General features: G+C 44.0%; 1 protein-coding gene across 1 annotated transcript; it reads left to right on the top strand.

The window, feature by feature from the left end:
- The first annotated feature begins 6,321 nt into the window (after positions 1–6,321).
- Positions 6,322–8,679, top strand: CRP (C-reactive protein). The gene is given in 3 exon segments (XM_025860740.2): positions 6,322–6,479; positions 7,086–7,328; positions 7,331–8,679. Coding segments are annotated over 3 exon segments (669 nt in total). The 5' UTR covers positions 6,322–6,415; the 3' UTR covers positions 7,693–8,679.
- The last annotated feature ends 14,869 nt before the right edge of the window (positions 8,680–23,548 follow it).

Below are 23,548 nucleotides of genomic sequence, written 5' to 3'. Positions count from 1 at the left end.
AAATTTTCTCCTGCTAATCTAAATTTAGAAAAGAAAAAGACTCTCTCTACTCTTGCTCGCAGCAGACCCTGTAGGCAGAGACCCAGGAGACTGACTTGGTTAAGAATTCTTACTTTCTGCTGGCTCTTGTCAGAGTCCCCAGGATCCCCCAGCTGCATGGGGGACAAGTCTCACCCCGGAGCAAGAGTGTCAGCCAGTGGAGAGCCCCACGATGGGCATCAAAACTGTAGGGGAGGAAAACTTTTTCCTTCTTCCATTCTAGGTTCTTTGGCTGGTCTAATAATTAAAGTGACATGAGACAGATTAACAAGAGGAAAATAAGTTTAGTTTCATACAATGGGTTCCTATAAAAATATGAGACTCAAAGAAGTGACCAAAGCAGGCAGCTTTTATGCCTGGTAGCCAAGGAAACAAAAAATTCATGAAGAATTGATGAGAAAAAGCATTTGGACTTTGGATAGCAAATTAGTGAGGAAGTAACAAGGCTTGTTTATACAGTCTTCTTAGTCCTAAATTTTCTACCTCTGGTAATAAGGATGCCTTCTACTTTCCTGGTGCAGGGAGGGTACCTTTCACAAGGGAGACTTATTTCCTGCTTTCAGAGGGACAGAGGAGGTTCAGAGTGTCCTTGCGTTGGCTCTTTCTTAAGTAACTTTAATTCAAAATAATTGCTACGCCAAAGTGGCATCTTTTGGGGTGGCTTATTCTGCTCCCCTTCAAAAGTTAGTAGCTCCAAGGGTTGTCATAAGAATCAACAAGATCACGCATAGAAAGCACTTCATGTAGTGCCTGGCATGGAGAAAGCTCTCCAAACAGTTTCTGCTGTTATTATCATTAAGCTGCATTGCTGTATATCCCTGAACATAGGTTCACTATATACCATCAAAGTATAGTGTGGTGGAATTAGTCTGAGGTGACAGCAATCAAAGGTTTTGCTAAAGATTAGGTTCAGCATATTAGGAGGATGAACAGCAAATCTTTCAGGTAATTATTTATGAATATTGAGTCCCCTAATTGCCTTTTGATAACTATTTGGAAGCATACAAGTTAAGGATATATTCTTGGGTAAAAATGTGAGTGCAAATATTCTCTGTTGTCCAATTAGGGCAGATCCATATACCCTGACATTCAGCTAAGCAGAAGAGAGGGTTGACACTTTTTTCTAGTTAAGGAATCCAGTCAGGAGATATGTCTTAATTATAGAAGACCATCCCAACTCTCCAGGGACGGGAGCTGAGCTAATATTTTCCTCAGAATTCAATTACTGTTACTTTACTGCACATAGTTTAGTGGACAGCCTCTGGCCCTAATAATTTTAGCCAGGAAAATTTTTACAGCTGATACTTGCATTTAGTAAACATTAAAAATTCTCAATAAAACTTTCCTGGAATGTTTAAATTTAAACAATTTAGCTCACTGGTAGATACATCTATGTAATTTTGGTAGAAAATATATCCCAAGGTAACTGACACATTTGTACTGTATAGAGTTGTCAGACGTTATCCAATTAAATGTTGGGTGACATCTGCCAAAAAGGGTGATTTTAGTTTGGGTGAGTTGGTTCTAAGCAATTCTTTTTCACAGTAAATGGAAAGTAAGATTAATTGTCCACTGAGGCCACTTCTCATTGATGTTAATAAAGTGATGTCATCAGCACTGGTTTTCCTTTATAGTAGGAATCATGCATCCAGTTTGTCCAGTTGTGGAATCAGGCATTAAGGCTGAAGTTAAAAGGACGGAGGGCCAAATGATACCTAAATCCTGCAACAAAACTATCATAGAGGGCTTTCCATGAGAAAAAGGAAGTAAACTATACAAAGGGCCCGGGCATAGTAGACAATAAACATTTTTCTTTCAAAAGGGCGGGGTAAGGAGAATAGATTTATATAATTCCATCCATGGGAAGGAGCCTAGGTCCCACAGAAGCAGTAGTCCAGCCCCTGAAGAGATACTGCAGCACCTTTCCAGGCCAAAGAAGAGGGGGTAGCTCAATCATATATGTCAGAGATTGTAAATGTAAAATCATAGGGAGATGCTGGAGGCTGCTACCTGATAGGACACTTTCTTTGGGGACGGAAAGTAGCCATGTTGACAAGAGTCAGGGCCAGGCCTGATCCCAGTGTGAGCACCCATGGACGTGCAGATCAGGTACCAAAAATCTCCCCGTGTCTGGCAGAAATAGTAGGCCATTGGTCATGGTGACAAGCCTTGCATGGCCTTCAGTCAGATGAGTGGATGAGGACCCATCTCTGAGGTCCATCCAGGGCCTGGAGGAGGGACTGCAGGCTGCCTCAGAAGTGGGGTTGGGGCCTGATGGAAATGGATTTGGAGTCCCAGGCAACAAAGCAGTTTGGATGCTAAGTATGTGAATTTTTCCCCCATGCTTTTAACCCCCCCCCGGGGTTTGATGTGCAAGGGTTGACAAAAATAGCAACTGACTCCAGATCCTTAAAACATCAACAATAACAGCGGCAACAACAATACAAATACCCAAATCAAGCACCCCCAGTATAGATTTCTGATCCGTAGAATCCCAGAAGTGTGGCTTTGATTTCTGAATAGCTTTATCTGAGATAAGCAACTTCTAGGCTCGGAGGCGGGATTTCTTCCCTGCAGTTCCCCGCCTCTGTCGCATCCATGCACCTTGTCACTTCTCCTGCACCACCTGGATGGCCTGGCTAGGTTGTGGCCTGTGGACTACAGGCATCATCACCACCTGGGGTATTCATTATGAGTGTAGATTCATTGACCCCAACCTACTGGATTAGATGCTCCAGAGTTAGATCCCAGGAATCTGCAATTCACAAGCTCAGTTGCCCAATATGTTTTTGGAACCCTCACTTTAATGTCTTCCTGGCAGCTCAGATGTCTTATTTGGGGGACATGACTGGCTCCCAGTAAGCTTAAAGGCAGGTGGTCATCTTTAAAGAAGGATCTAGCACATCTTGACTCAGGTTATCCCTTAGCCTACCTCTGGTGCATTCTTTGAGAACCCATTCAGTAAGACCTCCTCTACCCCACATCCTTTTGTACACTCAGATGAGTGATCTCATAAACTCCCATTCCCGGGATGATAATTGCTTAATCATTCAAGGCAGAGTCTTAAAAATGTCTTTTGAGGACTGCTTACCACATTCCGGGCACCGTTTGAAGTCCTTTACGTATATTTATTTGTTCCATGACAATGCTATGAGGTAATACTATTTTATAGTCCTCATTTAACAGATAAGAAACTGTGGTCCTAAGAAGTTAATTAACTTGCCCAGGGCTGGGATGGAACCCAAGTGGTCTGCTGTGGGGGCCATGCTTTTAAACTGCTCCTGGCAGCACAGGCTTATCCTCTGCACTCGTGCGGCTGGTGGAGGAAAGAGGGTATGGGGGTGTGGGCATGCTTCCTCATGGGAAAGTCTCTCCATGCCTCCAGGCTGTTGGCTACCATTTCTGGGGTCCTGGCAATCTCCCTGGCTTTCATTTTCTTGTTGGAAATGTGTCCGGCAGAAATAGTAGGCCATTGGTCACGGTGACAAGCCTTGGCAAGTGTAGGAGAATGGCTTGCGCATAAAAATTCTGCTCTGCCTCAGCATCAGCACAGACATTAGGCAGAGTATGCCCGTGACACCTGTCAAAGTTCTGTGACTTGGAAACCCCCACCTTCTCTGCCATGTATGCTGGTAGACATAATCTCATATCCTGGGGAGACTTTACCCAGGGCATGGAAGCATATGAAAAATCCTCGAGGCCAGTGATTCTCAACTTGAGATGCTTGTATTGTAATGTCTGGGGGCATTTTAACAATCCAGTTGCCCAGGCCACACCACAGTTGGCTACAGCAGATAGTCTGGTGGTGAGACCCAGGCAGCAGAATTTTTAAAGATCCTTCAGTGACTGCAACGTGCAGCCCGTCTCTACCAGTGCGGGCCGGGGAACCCTGGTTCTAGGCTGAGTGATAGCTTCGGGAAGACAGCTGTTGTCTCTGGTTGTGTGGCTCTTTCTCCCTGCTGTGCCCCTTGCTTCCTCTTTCTCTCACATTACAGTGGCTTCTGTTTGAACTGGGAGAGCACACCAAATGCGTTATTCAGCCCCTGGAGTCTAGCGTCTAGCTGCTCCAGGATTAAATAAAATGATAGCCCTATGTTTACCATCCAACAAATTTTTATTTATTCAGTAGACTTGCACTGTGATAACAAACATTCTGTTTGTCTTAGAATGTTCTTCTTTTCCCACAATTGATACTTTGGATCGCTGCAGTTTGAGGTGTTTGTCTCATCCCCTGGAACTTGAAATCGGGGAGAAACCAAAGTGCCAAGGTGTGGGGAAAGGCTGAGATCCTTCAGGGCTTTTATTGGAGCGCTGTGAACTGTAGGAGAAAGGGAGCAGAGAGCTTCCAAGCAAACACATCTGAGGCTGGAGTAAGGGTCGCGTGGCATGCAGACTTAACTGCACCTCTCCCCTAATGAGGTTCATGGCCGCGGTCAGACCCGGTGAGCGGTCACCATGCTGTCCAGCAGGTTACTGGAACCAGAAGCTGATTTTGAAACACTCACTGCAGAGGGCTTAGAGTCCTTCTTCCTTGTCCTTTCTCTTCTCTTTCATTGCGTTAGCCCACCCTCTCCCTATCTCCATGTCTCTCTATCTCACTGTTTTTCAATGTTAAGCCTTGTTCAGAATATCCATTTTGGAGATCTTTCTGACAATGTGCTGGGCTCCTTGAAATCCATGTATTTCCATAGTATCCACCCATCCTACTGGTACTTGCATTCTTTGGACTCACCCGGGGAGCCCAGTGCAAACAAGAAGGCAGTTTGAGCACAGGGAAAACCCCTCTTCCTTCTGGGTCCCAATCTTGTACTTATTATATATATTTTTCTGTTCAAATTATGCATCTATCTTTAATTGGGCAAGTGGTTAAAATAAGAAAATCTTTTGAAGCCAATCTTAAAATTTAAAAATAAGATGCAAAAATTTGGGGGGAGGGTCATTTGAAAGCAAATTTAACTGCATATTATTTTTTTTAAAAGATTTTATTTATTATTTGAGAGACAGAGAGAGCGAGAGCGAGTGCACTAGCAGGGGGAGTAGCAAGGGGAGAGCGAGAGGGAGAAGCAGACTCTCCTCTGAGCAGGGAGCCTGATGCGGGGCTCGATCCCAGGACCCTGGGATCATGACCTGAGCTGAAGGCAGACACTCAACCGACTGAGCCACCCAGGTGCCCCTTAACTGCAGATCATTAAAAACAAAAACAAAAACAAAGTTTTCCAGAAATGTACTAACCGTTTGTGATGGTCCCATTACTTTGTATGTTTGGAATAAGCTACCCACATGATGGTTGGTTCTTCCAGTTGATTGAAAAATAACCCTTATTACCAATTTTTCCTTGAATATCTATGGGAAAAGTCATGATGAGACCATGACGAATAAGCTCAAGATTCTTTTCACATGAAATTATAATGTTTTATATAGAAATTATGTACTGCAAAATACAAAATCAGGATGTCATACTGATCTTGTTCTCCGTTCTAGGTTTTTTGGGAGTAAAGCTAAATAGCCACAGTCAGACTGGGTATCCTGTTGATAAAATGAAATAGTAGTTTTGGAGCTTCAAGAACTACTGATCTCCATTCTCCCTTTCCTTGCTTCTTCATTAAATGCATACACACACACACACACACACACACACACACACACACACTTCGTTTTAGAAGTCATGTAACCACCTTACAGAAATGTTGTTAATGAGGGAAAAAGCCCCTCATAATTTCATTACTATGTTAAGAACACTTATTGTTGGGGGTATTCCTTATAGATTTTTTTTTCAAGCAAGTTACTTCTTTAAAAAAATAGTGTATAAACAAATTTATGTTATTTGTTCTCTTTATAGTCTCATAAGCATTTTTACAGGTTGTAGCATAAAAGTCACAACTCGCATTGTGAATGGCCATCCATTCTATGGAGTGGATGTAGATACATATGGTTTCCTTCAACATGCCCCGATTTTCTAATTTCTCTCTCCTAAGTAATGTCATGGTTGTCTTTGTGAGTAGAGCCTCCTCTGCCCCCCAGGCCACCGCTGATATTTTAGAGCATTTCCCAAGACTGGATTTCCAGAATGTGACTGTTGTAATTTGCCAAGCACTGCCACACAAGGCTGTTGGAGCAACAGCAGGCACTGCAGAGTCTCTAATAAATAACCCGCATTGATCTCTCATTTTGTGATTTATCTTGGTTTATTTGCTCTTCGAGCTTTGATTCACGGCTCCATGGGGAGATTTTGGAAAATCATTTACCCATCAGCTGAGGCACACTGACTGTAGCCCATAAAAGGTCAAGGGGGAACAGACCCAAGATGGGAATCTCAGCCGCTGATCTTTCCAGGGCGATAACCAGATTCTGCACACAGTGACCACAGGGAGGAAACATGGATAAGTTGTTGCTGTGTCTCCTGGTCATCGTTAACCTCACTGGTGCTTTTTTCCAAGGAGGTAGGCAATTGAAAAATAACCTTGCTTCAGATGGTCACTGGGTTCTTGTCTCTGGGCTAGACTCTGCAAAGCCACAGGGAAAATGGCCAGCATGGGGGAGAGGTGGTGGTCTGGGGATGAGGGTGATCTGGTTTCTAAATCTGTTCTATCCATACATACAGAGAGAATACATCTTCGTGGCCTGACAAACTGTTAAAAAAGAGACCACTGGCCCCAATGGAATCATTGGGTTAAGTCCCACATCAGCAAACCAAGACTTAACACCTAACCTGACTGAAGGGCCAGCCTCCCCTTGGAGTGTAACCTTTATGCAGTCAATCTGGAATCACCTACTCAGCCCTAGTGATTGGGCTGAGAGCAGTCCTTCCTTCCCCCATAGGAAGGTGACTGCCTGAAATAATCTCCTCTTTGCTAGAGACATTTTCTTCCTGAACCTTCTGTGACACAGCTCCTCAGAGCTCCTTCCTATCTGCTAGATGGGATGCCGCCTGATTCGTGAATCAGTGACTAAAGCCAACTAGATCTTTAAATGTACTCATCTGAATTTTTTTTTTTTAAACATAACTCAGCTGCTGACACTTTCTCTCTCTGTTTTCTATCCGACAGATACATACAGAAAGGCCTTTGTGTTCCCCAGAGAATCAGATACATCCTTTGTGACCCTGTTTGCTCCGGTGCAGAAGCCGCTGAAAGCTTTCACCATGTGCCTACAAGCCTACACCGCCTTGTCCTGCCCTTAGAGCCTCTTCTCTTATGCCACCAGGGCGCAGTACAATGAGATCCTTCTCTTCAGGGAAAAGCTTGGCTTATACAGCGTATCTGTGGGTGGATCTGACATCTACTTCAGGGTTCTGAGACCTTTTACAAACCAAAGCACTTCTGTGTTACCTGGGAGTCCAGCACGGGGATTACAGAGCTCTGGGTGGATGGGAAGCCCATGGTGAGGATGAGTACGGAGAAGGGGTACACTGTGGGGGCAGGAGCAAGCATCATCCTAGGGCAGGAGCAAGATTCATTCGGTGGGGGTTTTGATAGCAACCAGTCCTTGGTGGGAGACATTGGAGACGTGAACATGCGGGACTACGTGCTGTTGCCAGATGGTATCAGCACCGTCCACGCTGGTGGGGTCTTCAGCCCTAACTTCCTGAACTGGCAGAACCTGAAGTATGAAAAATGAGGTGAAGTGTTCCTCAAGAACCAGCTGTGGTCCTGAGCCCCTTTTGTCTGTGCTGAAGTTGCCTCCCTGGTGGGGGGGCGGGGGGTCGCACCTTACATTGCCCTGTCCCTGGCTCTGAGGCATCGCTTTCCTACACATATAGCTCTGGGGCCTTGGGGGGCCATATTTACCTCTGCCTTCTCTTCCCTGTTTTCCTCAGCACAAGGGACAGTGCAGGGAAGAGGGGCTTTTCATAGAATTACCAAGCCATACCCAAGGCCAAATAAATCTGATTTTTGGGAGTGGGACCCAAGCATCAAAGGGATTCCAGTATTTGGTCAAGGTAGAGAGCCATGCGTTTTCAGTATGTTTAGGAGCAAGTGAGCCAACTTTTTTTTTTTCTCCTGGAAGACTGCCTGTGTTTACCTGCAGCCCTGCTAACATTTGCATTTCCCTTTAAAGGGAAACCTACCCCCTTTGATTGTGCTTTAAAGAATTAACTGCATAATCCAGGAGGAGAGTTTTTCAAGCATTTTGACCCACCGTCCATTAGGATGTGGTCATTATAAGTTAGAATGATCTTTAATTCTTTAATCCTTTCAATTTGAAGATTTAAAAATCTAAAAAGTGTTTTGTTGTTGTTTCTGTTTCATTTGTTCTATTTTTTCTTCAGGACCACCAGTTCTCACTGTGTGATATATCTATTACTTCTCCTCCTTGTCTACCATCACACAAAGCACTCTTACCTGTGTGCCTCATCCTTATAATGTGAGCTTTCACTTTTTTAAGCCTTTCCTCCGCATCACTGATTCATTTTTCTGTTTGGCATATTGGGATCCTTCCTATTTCTGATGCCACTGAAAATCCCACAGTGCGTTTTAAGCCTGTCTGGAATTCCTTCTTGGATTTAGTATGTTCTTTTAACACTCACGTTTCATCAAGTCCCTGTTTCCTTCAGTTTGCTTGAGAGCGTCATGCTGCATCAGATTTTCTAAATGTTCCTGTCATTAATCTTTTTGAAATAAATCTTTTGCATGCCTTAAATACTGTTCTTTCATGTCTTAGTACTTTTCCGTCATCCTGCTGCTCAAGGCTAGCATGAACCCCTGCCGGCTGACCTGGCCACAGTTAGACCCTGACAACCTCAGCTGGCCACCTGGGGACTCCTTTTCATAGGAGGAGGTCCTGGCCATACAGCACCCACCCCAACAGCCTGCAGCTCCCCGTCCAAGTGACCACCACCACCTCCCCCAGTTTCCACCAATCGTCCCACACTGTCATAGGTGCACTTATTCAGTCATCTGGGTCTTCATTTCTCTATCAGTGGAGTAAGGAATGCTGGAGAGGACATCATAGCAGCTTGATTCAGCAAGACCAGGTCTTGGATTCTTTTGGAGAAGGGTCCTAGGCAGGGGAAGGTTCCATCTGCCTCTGACAGACTCCTCCTTTTGGGAAGAGGAGGGGCTTGTGCTGATATCTCTCCCAAGTCTGACATCCACTGGTCCACAGTTCAAGGTCAAGTGTCATATGCACATGGCAGCTTTCCCTGGGGCTCTGGGACCCTTCCCTCTCCACCAGGTGAGAAGTAAATAGAGGCTCTCCTTGCTGAGTTGTCTCGGAGCTTAGATCTGGGGGAGGGGGGTTTCAGGAAGGCCTTTCTTACTTTGGATTCCAGCTGCATTCTTGGCCTGCTGCAAGACAAGGCTGGTGCTGTGATCCTTATTTGAGTCCTATCTCTATTTCTCATTTCCTTTAGAATGTGCAGGAGAGGAAACGAGGTTGTCCCCTCAGAGCTCTAAATGCCACAAGGAGAGAAAGACGCTCCTTCATGGAGAGGTCTGTACTTTCTCCACCTACAGTGGCAGGAAGGGGGTTGGTAGGACTCCAGGCCTGTTAGAGCAGTAACAGAATGGTGGGCAGAAGAATTTGAATTGAATTTGGCAGAAGACCCTCACTCAGATTTTTAGGAGGATATCGGAAACTCAGAGGGGAGGAAGTCAACCTAAAAAGACAGGCCTTATGCTACAGTGAAACCACCAGGAAATGGGAAAGGCGAGGGAGTTCGGTGACCCGTCTGCTTGGGGCCGCGGGACAGAAGGCCAGGGTCGGTGGGCAGCTGGTCTCGAAGGGCAGAGGGTCCCTTGAGAAGGGGGTGTTACAGGGAGCAACACAACTCAAACTTCTAGGGCAAAGAGGTGATAAGGCAGCGGTCTCTGTCACTGAATAGCCTGTCACTTTGGGTCTGGAAACTCTAATCTGAGGACAGGTGGTGGTCGGGGGGCACTGGACTGGAGGACACGGGGGTCACCGCCGGACCCTAGGGTAAAGGCGCTACCTACAGCGTCACCGACCCTTTGCTGGGAGGTTAGGCTCAAACAGGAAGCATCTCCACACAGGCTTCCCTATTGCCATTAAGCAGAGAGAAGGACCTTCCCAAACATAAGGGAGAGCCACCCCCTTCTACTGAACAGCCTGCACTGTGTTCCCGAGCCCCTAGAATACACTGGAACGTGCTCTCTGGCCCTCACGGCTCTGTGTTTTCTGACTTGTGCCCCCTCTGTCCTTCTGCCATTTTGCCTGTTCATTTCCTCCACAAACAGGTGCCAAATGCTTGTGGTGTGGCGGGCACTCGCTTCAGATGCATGGGATAAGCAGGAAAGCCACAGAAACAAGAGTGACGGAACCACACACACAGATGCGGTCTCAGTCACCTGGGACTTCGATTACAGCAAATTTACACGTGTGATATGTTTCCACAAGGAGCTGGCATGTGCTCTTTCTCCAGATCCTCACATGGCCGGTTCCATATCATTTGTTTTCTTGATCTGTTCTTAGTTTCTAAGCAGATATCACTACTTGAAAAAAATTAGTGGTGCGGGTTTCAATATTGTTTCCTCTCCCGCTAGACTGCAAATTCCACGAGAGCAGGGACATTATTGCCTATTGTATTCCCAGTTTCTATGACGACTCATAGTATGTTCTCAATAAATATTTGATGAATTAATTAATTCTAGAGAAGGCAGCAGTAGGGAAGAAATGGTTCGGATGCAGCTGAGGATGGAGAGATGCATAAAGAGTGGGATGTTGTGAGCCCATAATTTTGCTCATGGGATGGTCTGCTGTGTGTGACTGTAAACTTGCTCCTTAGAGAAGGGAAGGAGTGGCTGGAGTCCGCACTGGATTCTGCATGATGCTTCTGGGAGTAAAGCAGGTAGGGAAATGGAAATTAAAAAAAAAAAATTAAGAAGTGATGCCTGGGTGGCTAACTCGGTTAAGCATCAGCATTTGGCTCAGGTCATGATCCCAGGGTCCTGGGCTGGAGTCTCACATTGAGCTCCTTGCTCAGCAGGGAGTCTGCTTCTCCCTCTACCCTTCCCCCTGATTGTGCTCTTTCTCTCTCTGACAAATATATAAATAAAATCTTAAAAAATATTAAGAATAAATGTTGGAGTAGGCAGTTAGTTAGGGTCTAACAGGAGACCTGGAGGTCTGCAACAAGGAAGCCATGGCCAACTATTGGGAAGGTCCTGGCAGCCGTCCACAAGAATCCGGATCAAACCAGACAGGCCCAAGATGGCGGATGCCATGACAGGAAACCCCTGACCAAACAAGGAAGAAAAAACTCGAAACCCTGCTTCCTGCCCCAAGTAATAAATATTCTGCCCCCTAGTTAACAACTGTCAATAAAAGATAGAAACCCACCCCCCCAGGGTACACTGCACTCTCTCTCTCTCAAGCTTGGCCGTTCTCCTCTCTCAAGAGTATACGTTTACCTTTAATAAACTTTCCTGCTTATGTAACTTGTCCACTGTGCTGTGTGTCTGTTCTTGAATTCATTCTCCTGACAAGACCAAGAATTTCTGAGACTCTTTGGGGTCTGGTTGGGTCAAGGCCCCAGGGCCTGGGGTTCCCCTGGTTTACCCGGCAACGTGAGTAGGGCAGATAAAGGGGATGAAGGGTGCGCTTATCTTGGTGTGCACTGAATAATGCGTGGGATTGTTGAATCATTATATCGTACACCTCAAACTAATAACACTCTATGTTAATGATACTTCAATAAAAATAAAGAAAAAAATGGTAAGAATAAGTGGGGTAGACAGTAAGGGGATCAGGTAGCTTCAGGAGAAATCTGCCTATTGCAGATGTGCCAATTGCACACCATTACCAATCTCTCAATTTTTCAGAGACAGAGGTATTTCAAACGCTCATTACCACAATAAGAGGCAGGACACAGATTGGTGAATTTCCCCCACGGACATTGCAGCACAATGAACTTCTTGACAGGAGGGTGATTTCTCCCAAATGTGTGTGTGTGTGTGTGTGTGTGTGTGTGTGTGTGTGTGTGTAAGGCTTGTGCTTACTCTTTAATGTTGAAATTTGGCTAGAGTCTCTTTTGTTTTTAGATCAAAGTATAACGAAGGAGAACAGAATATGCCACCTCAAAGCACGCCTTTTTGGCATATTGACTCTATTGAGCTGGTTATTTCTAAGAAACAGCAAATATAGGAGACACTTTGAAAACGGAGTAGAAGTGACCCTATTGTAAGAGACATTTGCATTTATGAGGGGAGTCTCCATTCCTAAGGGTGTCTCCCTCTCTGTACCCGGAAGAGGGGGCTGACTCAATCTCTAGACTCTCTTATCAGTTGGAGAAGGTCAGGATGATATAAATGTGCTGAACAACCTCACTCTTGTTCACTGTGCTTTTCCTGGTGACTCCCCACCCCCAAGGCCTTCCTTTGTCTTTAGCTGGCCTAGGTATTTAAATTGATGGCTTGGGCCATTTTCGAGAGAGTTTCTCAGTTTTCCTGTCTGTCTTCCACACAGACAGGAGGAACACCTGTTATTAAGTTTCTATTTGTTTTTTTCTCCCATTAATCTGTCCTTTATTGCAGGGGGTCTCAGCCAAGAACCTAGAAGCGTAGAGGGAAAATTATTTTGCCTCCCCTACAATAACATACATATAAAAAAAAGGCACAGATCACAAGTGTATCGCTTGATAAAATTTCCCAAGGTGGAAAATTCCCACACCAGTATGGACTTGTAGGTTACTTTTGGTTCCATTCTACCGTGTAGCCCCTTCACCTGAATGAGGGTCCTTGTCAGCATCCATTTCTTGTTCCTAAGCTCAAAGGGAATATTTTCAATAATTTGTGGTGAAGCATGATGTTTGCTCCATGTTTTTTTTTTTAAGTACCCTTGTATCTTTTTATGGCAAAAGAAAGTTCAGCCTTGCAAACAGGCCTTTGTAAGGATAATAGTCTTTGGCCTGTTCTGCTAACATTTTTCTGGGCAAGCTCACAATCCTTTGGCACTGTCAACTACTTTGACAGGCAATATGTAATTTGATGGAAGGATAAGATCCTTTGCCCTGGCTTATTCTTCCGTGGGTGAGTTTGAGAGTGGGAATGGGGTCGAACCCACAGTAAAGAGCTTCTAGTATTTGTAGGACAGTCTCGTTTCCTGTTCATTCCCCCCACCAGGTGACCCTGTACTTTGGCTGCCCCTGAGCACCTAGCCTAAGTATTTCTTCGTTCCAGAGGCCCTCTCTTGCGGCTGCTTCTTCCCCAGGTGAGACTAGGGGAGGAGGGTGTGGAAGGGAAAGCTCGGTAATTGGCCTGACTGTATGCACTTCCTGTCGTCAGCTCTTTGTCTCCGGTGTCAGCACTTAGTGTGACACTATTGCTTATGGCTGAAGCTGACACCTGGAGGGCCAGTCACCCTCTCGGGCAGTGTGGGGAAGAGAAGAGAAGGCCCAAGTGGATGACTGTTTCCTGACACTCTCCCAGTCGTGCAGCCTGGCTCCCTTGCGCTGGAACCTTCTTTCCTTTCCCACTGGGGCTCAGTCACCTTGTCTTCCCAAGCACTTCTCCCACTTGTTGTCCCGGAATCCAGTGGCCTCCCTCTCATTCCGGTGGCTTTTCCAGACTTTGGTTCAAGGGAGGGAGCCATGAGTCCACGCTAGTTTGTCATATTCTACCGAGCTGTCAATCTCTCGAGGAAGAAACTTAACAGGAGAGTCACGAGATCCATATGAAGGAAAGAGGAGTGTTATTGAAGGACAGAACATGAATAAATTGAAGAGATGTGTCATATTTTCCGGATGGGGAGACTTCATAGGTTAAAAATCTCCGCCATTCCAAGATGTCAATCATTCCTAAAGTAATATACAAATTTAGTTTAATTTGACTAAAATTTCCAGCTTATTTTAATCAAAGAAAATAAATCTGAAATTGACCTTGAAGAATAAATGTGTGATAAATGGCAAGAGATTTTTGAAAAAGAAAGAACTTAGTGAGGGGAGCTTGTTTTTTTATTTTTTAATAGAGAGCAGAGCTTACTATCTCTAAAGCCACTAGAATCGAATCAATATGGCATTTGGATAGGAATTGACAAGAGACCAATGGAACACAAATAAGAACTCAGAGACAGATTGAAGTATATATGCATTTTAGTGGAGGAAAGGTAGTTTAGACAATAATTAGTGTTGGAGCTGCTGTCTATCCACTTTTTTTTAAAGGTTTTATTAATTTATTTGACAGAGAGAGAGAGGGCACACAAGCAGGGGGAGCAGCAGAGGGAGAGGGAGAAGCAGGCTCCCCGAGGAGCAGGGAGCCCGATGTGGGGCTCAATCCCAGGACCTGAGCTGAAGGCAGACACTTAACTAACAGAGCCACCCAGGCACCCCTGCTGTCTATCCATTTGAACTAAAATAAAGGTAAATCTTAACTTTGTATAAAATACAAAACTAATAATTTGAAGGGCTAAATCTTTACATATAGAACAACAAAACATCAAAACATATTAAAAATTTTAGGAAAATATGTGTAAAATCTCGAGGTCATGGAGACTTTTCTGAGCAATGCAGGAAATCCACGGCTACTATAAAGCCCTACTGAGGCCAAAGTCAATATAAACAACAACAAATACCAAATGGCAAACTGGGAGAATATTCCCTCTCCTCTCTTCTTCTGTGTGTGTGTGTGTGTGTGTGTGTGTGTGTGTGTGTGTGTGTACCTCCTTTGGGGGTAATATCTTTAATATACTAAAACGGCTTACTAATAGATAAGGAAATAAATTAAATGTTCAGCCGGTTACATGTGACAGGACAGTCACAGGACATATATTGCAGATGGCCAGGAAAGATCTGAAATGACACTCAGTCTTACTTGTAATCCAAGAAATGCAATTTAAGACAACAAATTATTGAACACTACATCTGCAGCTAATGATGTACTATATGTTGGCTAATTGAATTTAAATTAAAAAATAAAAATAAAACAACAACAAAAATAAAGACAACAATAGTATACTACTTTTTAAATGTTACTAGATTGGCAAAAAAATAGTTGTTGATATCCAGTTATCACTGAGTTATGGGGAAATAGGCAGTTTTGTGCAGTTGTGCTGGGAGTGTAAAAATGAAGCTTTTTGGAATTTAATTTGACAGTGCCTGTTACAATTTTGAGATGCTCATATTCTTGGAGCCAGTAATTCTGTCCATAGAAACCTACCTTGCATCAGTAAGATCAAAGTTTATGAAGAGATATGTAAAAAGGTACTCATTACAGAGCACTCACAACAAACATTTGGAAAAACACAGGTGTTCATCAACAGGGATTGTTGACAATGGTTGAATAAATTATGCTGCAGTCATACCACAGAATATCGTGCAGCTCCTAAGAAACAATGAGACAGATGTACTGCTCAGGAAAAACGTTCAGGGAAAAAAGACAGTTGCAGACCAGCTTTGCAGCACAATTCCATTTTGCGACACAAAGCCATATTTATGTCTGTGGGCAGATAGATAGTAGGCAGATAGATAGACAGACGGATGGGTAGATAGACGGGTAGATAGATAGATAAAAGGTCAATCTGTAAAAAAGCAAGATAAGTTGGGAGAGACTTGTTACAATAAATAGGTGGAAGTGGGAATTCTATTACTTTAATATAAAATTTTTGAAGTGATAAGATTGTGTCAGTCAGGATTGCATGTAGGAAAGAGAAACCATTCTAAATACTTCAGGTGGGGGGGGATTTAATACAGGGAACTAAGTGTTCACAGAGTCTGTGGGAGAACTGAAAGAGTATGCCCTTGGCTAACCTCTGGGAGTGGGAATGATTCCTAGGACGACTGGAAGCCATGCACGGGGGTCTCCAGTGAGGCCCCTGCTGGAACTCCAAGCTCAAGAACGCAATCCGCCCTCACACCTTTTGGTGTGAGGCAAGAAGAGGCAAGAAGAGGCAAGGGGCAAGTGGGTGAAAGTGGTCAAAGGGTATAAACTTTCAGTGATAAGATAATTAAGTTCTAGGCTTGTCATGCACGGCATGGTAACTATAGTTAAGAATACTGTATTGTATTTTTAAAAATTGGTGAGAGAGTAGATCTTCAAAATTCTGATCACAAGAACAAAACTTGTAACTATGTGAGTTGATGAACGTTAACTAAAATTTTGTGGAATTGTTTCTCACTATATGCATATATCAAATCATGAGGTTGTATACCTTAAACTAATATAAAGTCATATGTCAATTATATCTCCGTAAAATTGGAAAGCAAACAAACAAAAAACAAACAAATAAACAAAACCAACTAAACCCCCCACGATCCCATAGTTACTATTCCAGGTCAGAGAGTTAAAAAAAACAAAAAACCAAAAAAACAGTGGCAGCCTTTTCTTGCTCTCCCAGCACCCAGAGGACTGCAGAAGGGGCACTGGGGGACACTGTCTCTAAGGAATCTCTTATCTCCATGATTTTGTTAGCCAGCAAAATCTATCTGAAAGAGGGAGGAGAGAGGCCTCCACCTCAGTTCCACTTTCCAAACTTCATGTAGGTTCACTGAGTTGGCAGAACATGATTCATATCCAGAATCTAAGCTCAGGGGAGCCAGGGACATGTGGAGTGTAGCTTCTCATCATTCCAACAGAGAATGTGGCTGGAGATCGAGTGGAACAATCCACAGGGTCCACCACGGGGATTATGCACCAGGTTTACTTTGTTGTATCTTCCAATGTTTTGATATGGGCGCATGCTCATAATGCGTTTTCACTAAAAAGAATAGACATCAAGGGGCGCCTGGGTAGCTCAGTCGGTTAAGCGACTGCCTTCGGCTCAGGTCATGATCCTGGAGTCCCGGGATCGAGTCCCGCATCGGGCTCCCTGCTCAGCAGGGAGCCTGCTTCTCCCTCTGACCCTCTTCCCTCTCGTGCTCTCTATCTCTCATTCTCTCAAATAAATAAATAAAATCTTTAAAAAAAAAAGAATAGACATCAATATCCACTTATCCCTTTTTTTAAAAAGATTTATTTATCTGAGAGAGAGAGAGAGAGTGAGAGAGATTGGGAGAGATTGGGGCAGAGGGAGAGGGAGACAAGCAGACTCCCTGCTAAGCGTGGAGCCCGATGTGGGGCTCGATGCTAGGACCCTGAGTTCACGACCTGAGCTGAAATCAAGAGTGTGATGTTTAACTGACTGAGCCACCCAGGCACCCCTCCCATTTTTTTTATAAGGAAAACACGCACATAACACAGATACATGTGCATGAGCTTAGAAAGATATAAAAGAGATTCAAACAAAAGACAATAAAAGTGGTTTTTCTTTTTTTTTGAGGTGACGGGATTACAGGCAGTTTTAAAAAAATCATTGTCATTTTCTGGGGCGCCTGGATGGCTCAGTTGGTTGGGCATCTGATACTTGGTTTCAGCTCAGGTCATGATCTAAGGGTTGTAGGATCGAGCCCGCATCTGGCCCCATGCTCAGTGGGGAGTCTACTTGAGATTCTCTCCCTCTGCTCCTCCCCCCAATGCTCTCTCTCTCTCTCTCTCATAAATAAATACATTTTTGAAAAAAAGTCATTGGCATTTTCCATAATAAATACATCTTGATTTTAAAAATCGGTGAACTTCATTTTTTTTAGAGCAGTTGTAGGTTCACAGCAAAATTGAACAGAAAGTGCAAAGAGTTTCCAAATATCTCCAGCCCCCCATACACGTGCAATACCTCCTCTATCATGGTCCCTCACCAGAGTGGCACATTTGTTATAAGTGCTGAACCTACATGGACACATCATTATCACCCAGAGTCTATAGTTCTATATGTAAGAGTTCACTCTTGCACATTCTGTGGCTTTGGATAAATGTCTAATGATGTGTATCCATCATTATGGTATCATACAGAGTAGTCTCACTGCCTGAAGAGTCCTCTGTGTCTGCCTGTTCATCCCTCTCTCCCCTGACCCTCAGGCCTGGCAACCACGGATCTTTCCCCTGTCTCCGTAGGTTTAGTCTTTTCCTGAATGTCATGGAGCTGGAATCCTACAGAACGTAGCCTTGCACACTGACTTCTTTCACTTAGTAGTATGCGTTTCCATTTTATCTGGCTTTTTAAAAAGTGGAATAAATGTTAAACATTGTTAAAAGACACAGTTTAGAGGATGAATTCCCGGATCATGCAGCCTTTGAGTTAGTGTTATATTCTGACCTATTTCCTGAGCTTCTGTGAGCGCTCCCATGAAGACGGTCCTTGTGAGCTGAATGGCAGCCTCATTGCTTCCAGACTGATGCCCTGAATGGTTGAAATGAGGGGGTGGGCGGGATGCCCCTGCTACTGCTTTGTCTTTCTCAGGGAGAGCAGCTGGATTTAATATCCCCTGGATCCTGTTCGGCCCAGTGGGTCAGTAGAAATAATTCAAGGAGGGCAATGTGGAAATATTGAAGGGTCCTTCATCTTATTTCCTGTCCCCTCCTCTTCAAGAAAGAGAGATTCTAATTCATTGTTTATATTTGAAGATTCTGATGGTTCCTGGTTTGCTGAGTTAAAAAAATGCAATCTCTCCTATCTTCTCTCATGACATCCGAGTGTAGGCGAGCCGGAACCTCAACCTGTCTCTGCCTTTCTCAGCGGAGTTCTGTCTGCCTGCTCTCTTGAACCTTCTGCTGTTCTTGTTGTCATGCTCCAGGACAATGTCACCAAACTCTCTGTGTATGACATGTGTAGTCGCTCATAGAAGGGAACCATGCTTAGCTTAATGCTTTGCTGTAACAATCTTGGAATTCTTAAATATTTGGAACAAGGGGCCCTGCATTTTCATTTTGCTCAAGGTCCCACAAATTATGTAGCTGGTCTTGCCTGAATACACCACTTTGCCTCTCCCTGGGTTGTGGTCACTCCTTTTGTAGATCCCTGATCCCAAGTCTCTTAGCATGCACTTCAAGGTCTGTTATGAATTTGCGCCTATTCATTTCTCTGTTCTTTCCTTTTCCTCCTTATATGTTAGCCCACCCCCCCCACCCCGCCAATGAACCATTTGCTCTTCCTCTGACTTTGCACAGAGTATTTCTTATACTTGAGTGCTTGTCCCTGCCTTATATATCTGGACAACTACACATCTTTTTTTTTCTTTAAATTTTTTTATTGTTATGTTAATCACCACACATTACATCATTAATTTTTGATGTAGAGTTCCATGATGGACAACTACACATCTTAAAAACCAGCTCAAATGTAACCTCAGCGGGATTACTTGCCAGATCCATTAGTGCTTTGAGAGCGGAGAGCCCAGTGTCTGATGAGATGAACCCATAGGTATTGTTATCTCTTTCCAAATGCAAAACCCAGTGCCCTATATTACAGTCTGTGTTCCTCAAGTGTTTGTTGAATTAAATAGGTACAAAGGGTACTAGGCAGAGCTCTTTTGTTGCAAGGGAGGGAACCTAACTTAAACCATCGTAAGCCAAATCAGGAATCTACTTGTCACGGAACCAAATTGCCAAAAGAAGGAGGCATGGCTGGGCCCTGAGAATTGCTGGCCCCCGGCTGGGATGTTGCCAAGGCTTTCTCTCACCTGTGCTTCTCTCAGTTTCTCTCTGCGTGCTCTGCCCTCTCACACCTGGTTCTTCCCCGGGGCTGGAAACCTGTCACTAGGTTCACACCTCACAGCTTTGTTCCGGAAAGTTGAAGTGATCCAGGAAATGGCCCACATGAGTTCAGGTTGGGCCAGGAGCCCATCCCTGGACCCACCACTGATCCCAGGTTCTCAACCTTCTTGGGTTGTGTGTGCGTGAGGGAGCGGGACAGAGCAGGTGGAATGTCACAGATTCTGGACTAGCTAGATTCTTGGACAGCTTTCCCCCCCAGCATTACTGAGATAGAATTAACACAGAACATTGTGAGCAAGTTTAAGGTGTACACGGTGTTGATTTGATACACCTACCTATTGTAGGAATGATGACCGCCACAGTGCCAGGGCAGCTCCTTTTCTATTTCTCTGTACTTTTCCTTTCTACACGCACAATTTCCACAATTTGCTTCAAATTCCTGCCATGGTTCCATTCAGTCAAATATGTTATCTGTGCTTAATTTGCCTACTTTCAATAACACAAAACTGCATTTCTTAGTTTTCCCATCTTATGGTCATTATTCATTTCCCTCCCTAAATTATGAACATTTAAGAATTGTGTTTTGAGGTGAGAACGTGGATCCGTCGTTTAGGAAAGACAGGTTGCAATGTGAGCTCGAAATCACTGCAAGCAAGTTGGATCATCAGGGAAATTCAGACAAGCCCTTGTCAGGGAGGGCGTGGAGGACATGACATTGTCTTTCACGAATTGAGCAGAGAAGACAACAAAACTACCCTTTGTCATAATGAACGAATCGAATCCGCAGCAAATAGCCGCATTCAAATGATAAAAGGTTTAGGATTTTTTTTGGAAGCCTGTTCAAATACAGGTTTTCCTTACGTTTAAATGTGAATCAACATAAAACAGTCGCTTCTCCGTCATAGAATCCACACTCAGCTGCGCTTGTAACTTTCGGAGGCTCTGTTTGAAATCTTAGGAAGAATATTCACATGTTGTCATCTCCCCCAATGTAATTATTTCCTATAAAAATCTGAAATAATTTTTGTGGTTTTGCTTTCAAGATCGTTTAACTAAAAGGAACTTATTTAATTGAGGTTTGGCTATATTTTTTGCACATACTTGGGAAATTTTTGGAAGGCAGAAATTCTACCCCCAAATAATTAAATGCTGAACGTTTAGTTAAGTGTTCAGTTTTTATAAGTTATTTTCTAAGGGGAATGTATTATGAACAGGGAAATGGTTTTGAACATTGTCTCCATGCCCCTCTTCCCTCACCAGCCGTATATATTCATACTGAATTCATGGAAGGTGTTGGTCAGAGTTTACAAAATAGAGATTGATTTACTACTTAGCTATAGAGAGAAAAAAAAGATGTCTTCAGAAAGGATAAATATCTAGATAAGGTGAATTGATTAAATTCTTATTATCTTAATCATTGAGAAAGGGGCCACAAGTTTGACTTATCTAGCAATTTGTAAGAGCTCGAATACTCTCAATAAATAACTGAAGGCAAAACTTTTAAGGTTTTTATGGCATATAACAAACACACTGAAATGAAGCTTATGTTTGAGAATTAGTGACAGTTGATTACAGAGACGGAGTCATTTGAAATTATTTATTTGGATGGGATAAAAATTATAACTCTGGTGGTAAAATGAAGAACAACATCATTACCAGCTTTCTTTGCTGAAAACAAATTTCTTCGGCAAATGTTTTCCCCAAACAGTAAAACAAACTGGTCAGTGGATCAGCAGGTATTTTATCTGACGAAGGGCACATGACAAAAGCTACGGAATTTCCCAGTAAGAAAAGACACTGATCAAAATATCCACCAAGTACAAGTTGTAAACACTGGCCCCTCAGTGCTGTCTGGTGGTATCTCACCTAGGTGATCACTGATAGACGGATAAAATGTTAAGGCAAACAAACTGCCTCTCCCCTCACCAAACAAAAACCCACCACCACCAGAAGCCGATGCTATTTGTATCCACGCGAATGAGCCAGGACTCTTGAAATATGGTATCCAGACAGACCAGAGCAATCACCTGGTCACTGAATCTGGTTTATTAGGTGTCAGTTCAGTTCCATTCAGCTCAGATCTTAAAGGGGACACGTTTAGTACATCCACCTCCTAACCGTGCAAGGTAGCGAGACAGGTGGGACACGGCTGGGCTATTGCACGTGATTTGGAGTCATTTTGAACCTAAATTGAATATGAAAAAAAATCAATATAGTAGAAATCAGAATGCAAAAGAAACACACGTTTTTGGCCGAAACACAAAACTGGTAAGACGCTTGGCGTTCACGGCAGGTTTGCCTCACAGTGTAATCCGCGGTCCCCCGAAGGGTCCGTGTTCACTTTTATCGATTTTAAGGTGTGTGTGTGTCCAGGCAAAGTGCTCTGGGTTGGGTGTTCTGAAGGCAGTTTGAGGCAAACTGACAGTCCGGGGGCAAAGCATGCCATAGGAAGTGAGGTTTGCTGCAGAGAGGGGACATGGAGACCGAGAAAAGCCGGGATGGAGAAGCACCCATGAGGGTTGATGGTGTGAGGAAAATAGCCTCCCCACCACCCTTACTGTCGGCTTCTCTCTTGTCCTGAGGTTGGGCCCCTTGGCAAGTTCCGCACAAAAGTAGGATCTTGATTCTCCCAGTAAAGATCTAGATATTTCCACAGCTGATCTTAACTCACAGGAGGTGGAGGTGGAGATCAACTGAAAGGAGAGGAATCTTGTTCCTATGTTAGGTCCCCGCTTGCTTTGTCCTGGACTCGGAGGACAGAAACGTGTCAGAGTCTTCCTCGGCCCCTGCCTCAGGGCACCCCCGGAGCTGGGAGAGAAGTGGGCTGAGGCCATCTGAGGAGGATACGCCGGGACCTGTAGGCTCTGAGAAAGAGGCATACCCAGGAAACAGATCAAAGTGTCACCGTGAGTTATTTTTTATTATTTTTGAGAACTCAGTAATGTTTTCCTAAACCTAACAGTGTGGGATTAGTTGTGTTATGGAGAACGGAGGGAAGGATTTATGGCCATTTGGAGTTCAGTCAAAATGGGAAGGGAAGGGACCTCAAGACCGTCCCACAGTGATGACAGAGAGCCTCCCAGGAATGCGAATTTCAGGGGATCAGAGCTGGAGTTCCCAAGTCCAGCCATCTGTCACATAGTAGATTTTTTCATAGTTTTTTACTCTAAGGGCTTTGAAGACATGAGAAGCATGGTAGACTGGCAGAGCCAGCTGACGTGTCATGGCAGAAGCACTAGGAAGAAGTAACCAAAGAATAGAAGATGGGATTTTGGAAGTGTTGGGCAATTATTTATTTCTTTATTAACCCTTTTTTCTCCCCTTTGTTCGGGCAAAAACTAGTCATTTAATGTCTCTTGAGACAGCAGGCTGATTATGGTTCTGACACATCATGAAATGAGATATTTGTTGAATGAATGAATGAATGAATGAGTGAGTGATCCTCAGCCCGTACGGCTCACAGGCGAGGGAAACGTGCACGGAGAGCTGTGTCCCAGGGAGACGTGTGTAGTAACAGATGAGTGAATCATAAACTGCAGGAGCAAAAACCAACAGAGTGATTTATGTTTCCTCTGAAAGAAGGGAGGAGATGATTGTGGATGGAAACTGAGGGCAAATACATTTTTGTCCTGGTGGAGAAAATTGGAGGAAAGAATTATGATGAGCAGAACATGGCTTCCTAAAAGGAATGGTTCAGTATCTGTGATCATTTACAGTGAAAGTCTTGAGGCTCTGACATACACGTTTGGATCCCTTCACTTCGTCCAATTGTGCATAGAAGACAATGCACGGGAAAGGCTCATCTGACCACAGACAGCTTTAGGATTTTCTACAGGGAGGCTAGAACATGGAGAACCACACACACCCTGCAAATCTTAACCAAAGCTTTATGTAAATCTTAGGAGACTGGTTGCTAGAGAAAACATCTTGCTTTGGGTCTGTGGTTTAGAAATAGGCAGGGATAGATGGTTGAGACTGAGGACATAAAAAAAAGTGGTCTACTATAAAATTAGAGCAAGTTGTAGCTCTCCTGT

The sequence above is a fragment of the Callorhinus ursinus genome, unplaced genomic scaffold, assembly GCF_003265705.2.
Source record: "Callorhinus ursinus isolate GAN/ISIS: 27379988/994484 unplaced genomic scaffold, GSC_fseal_2.0 scaffold88, whole genome shotgun sequence".
Classification (NCBI taxonomy): Eukaryota; Metazoa; Chordata; class Mammalia; order Carnivora; family Otariidae; genus Callorhinus; species Callorhinus ursinus.
Note: the sequence above shows the minus strand (reverse complement) of the source record. Positions and strands in the feature narration are given on the sequence as shown.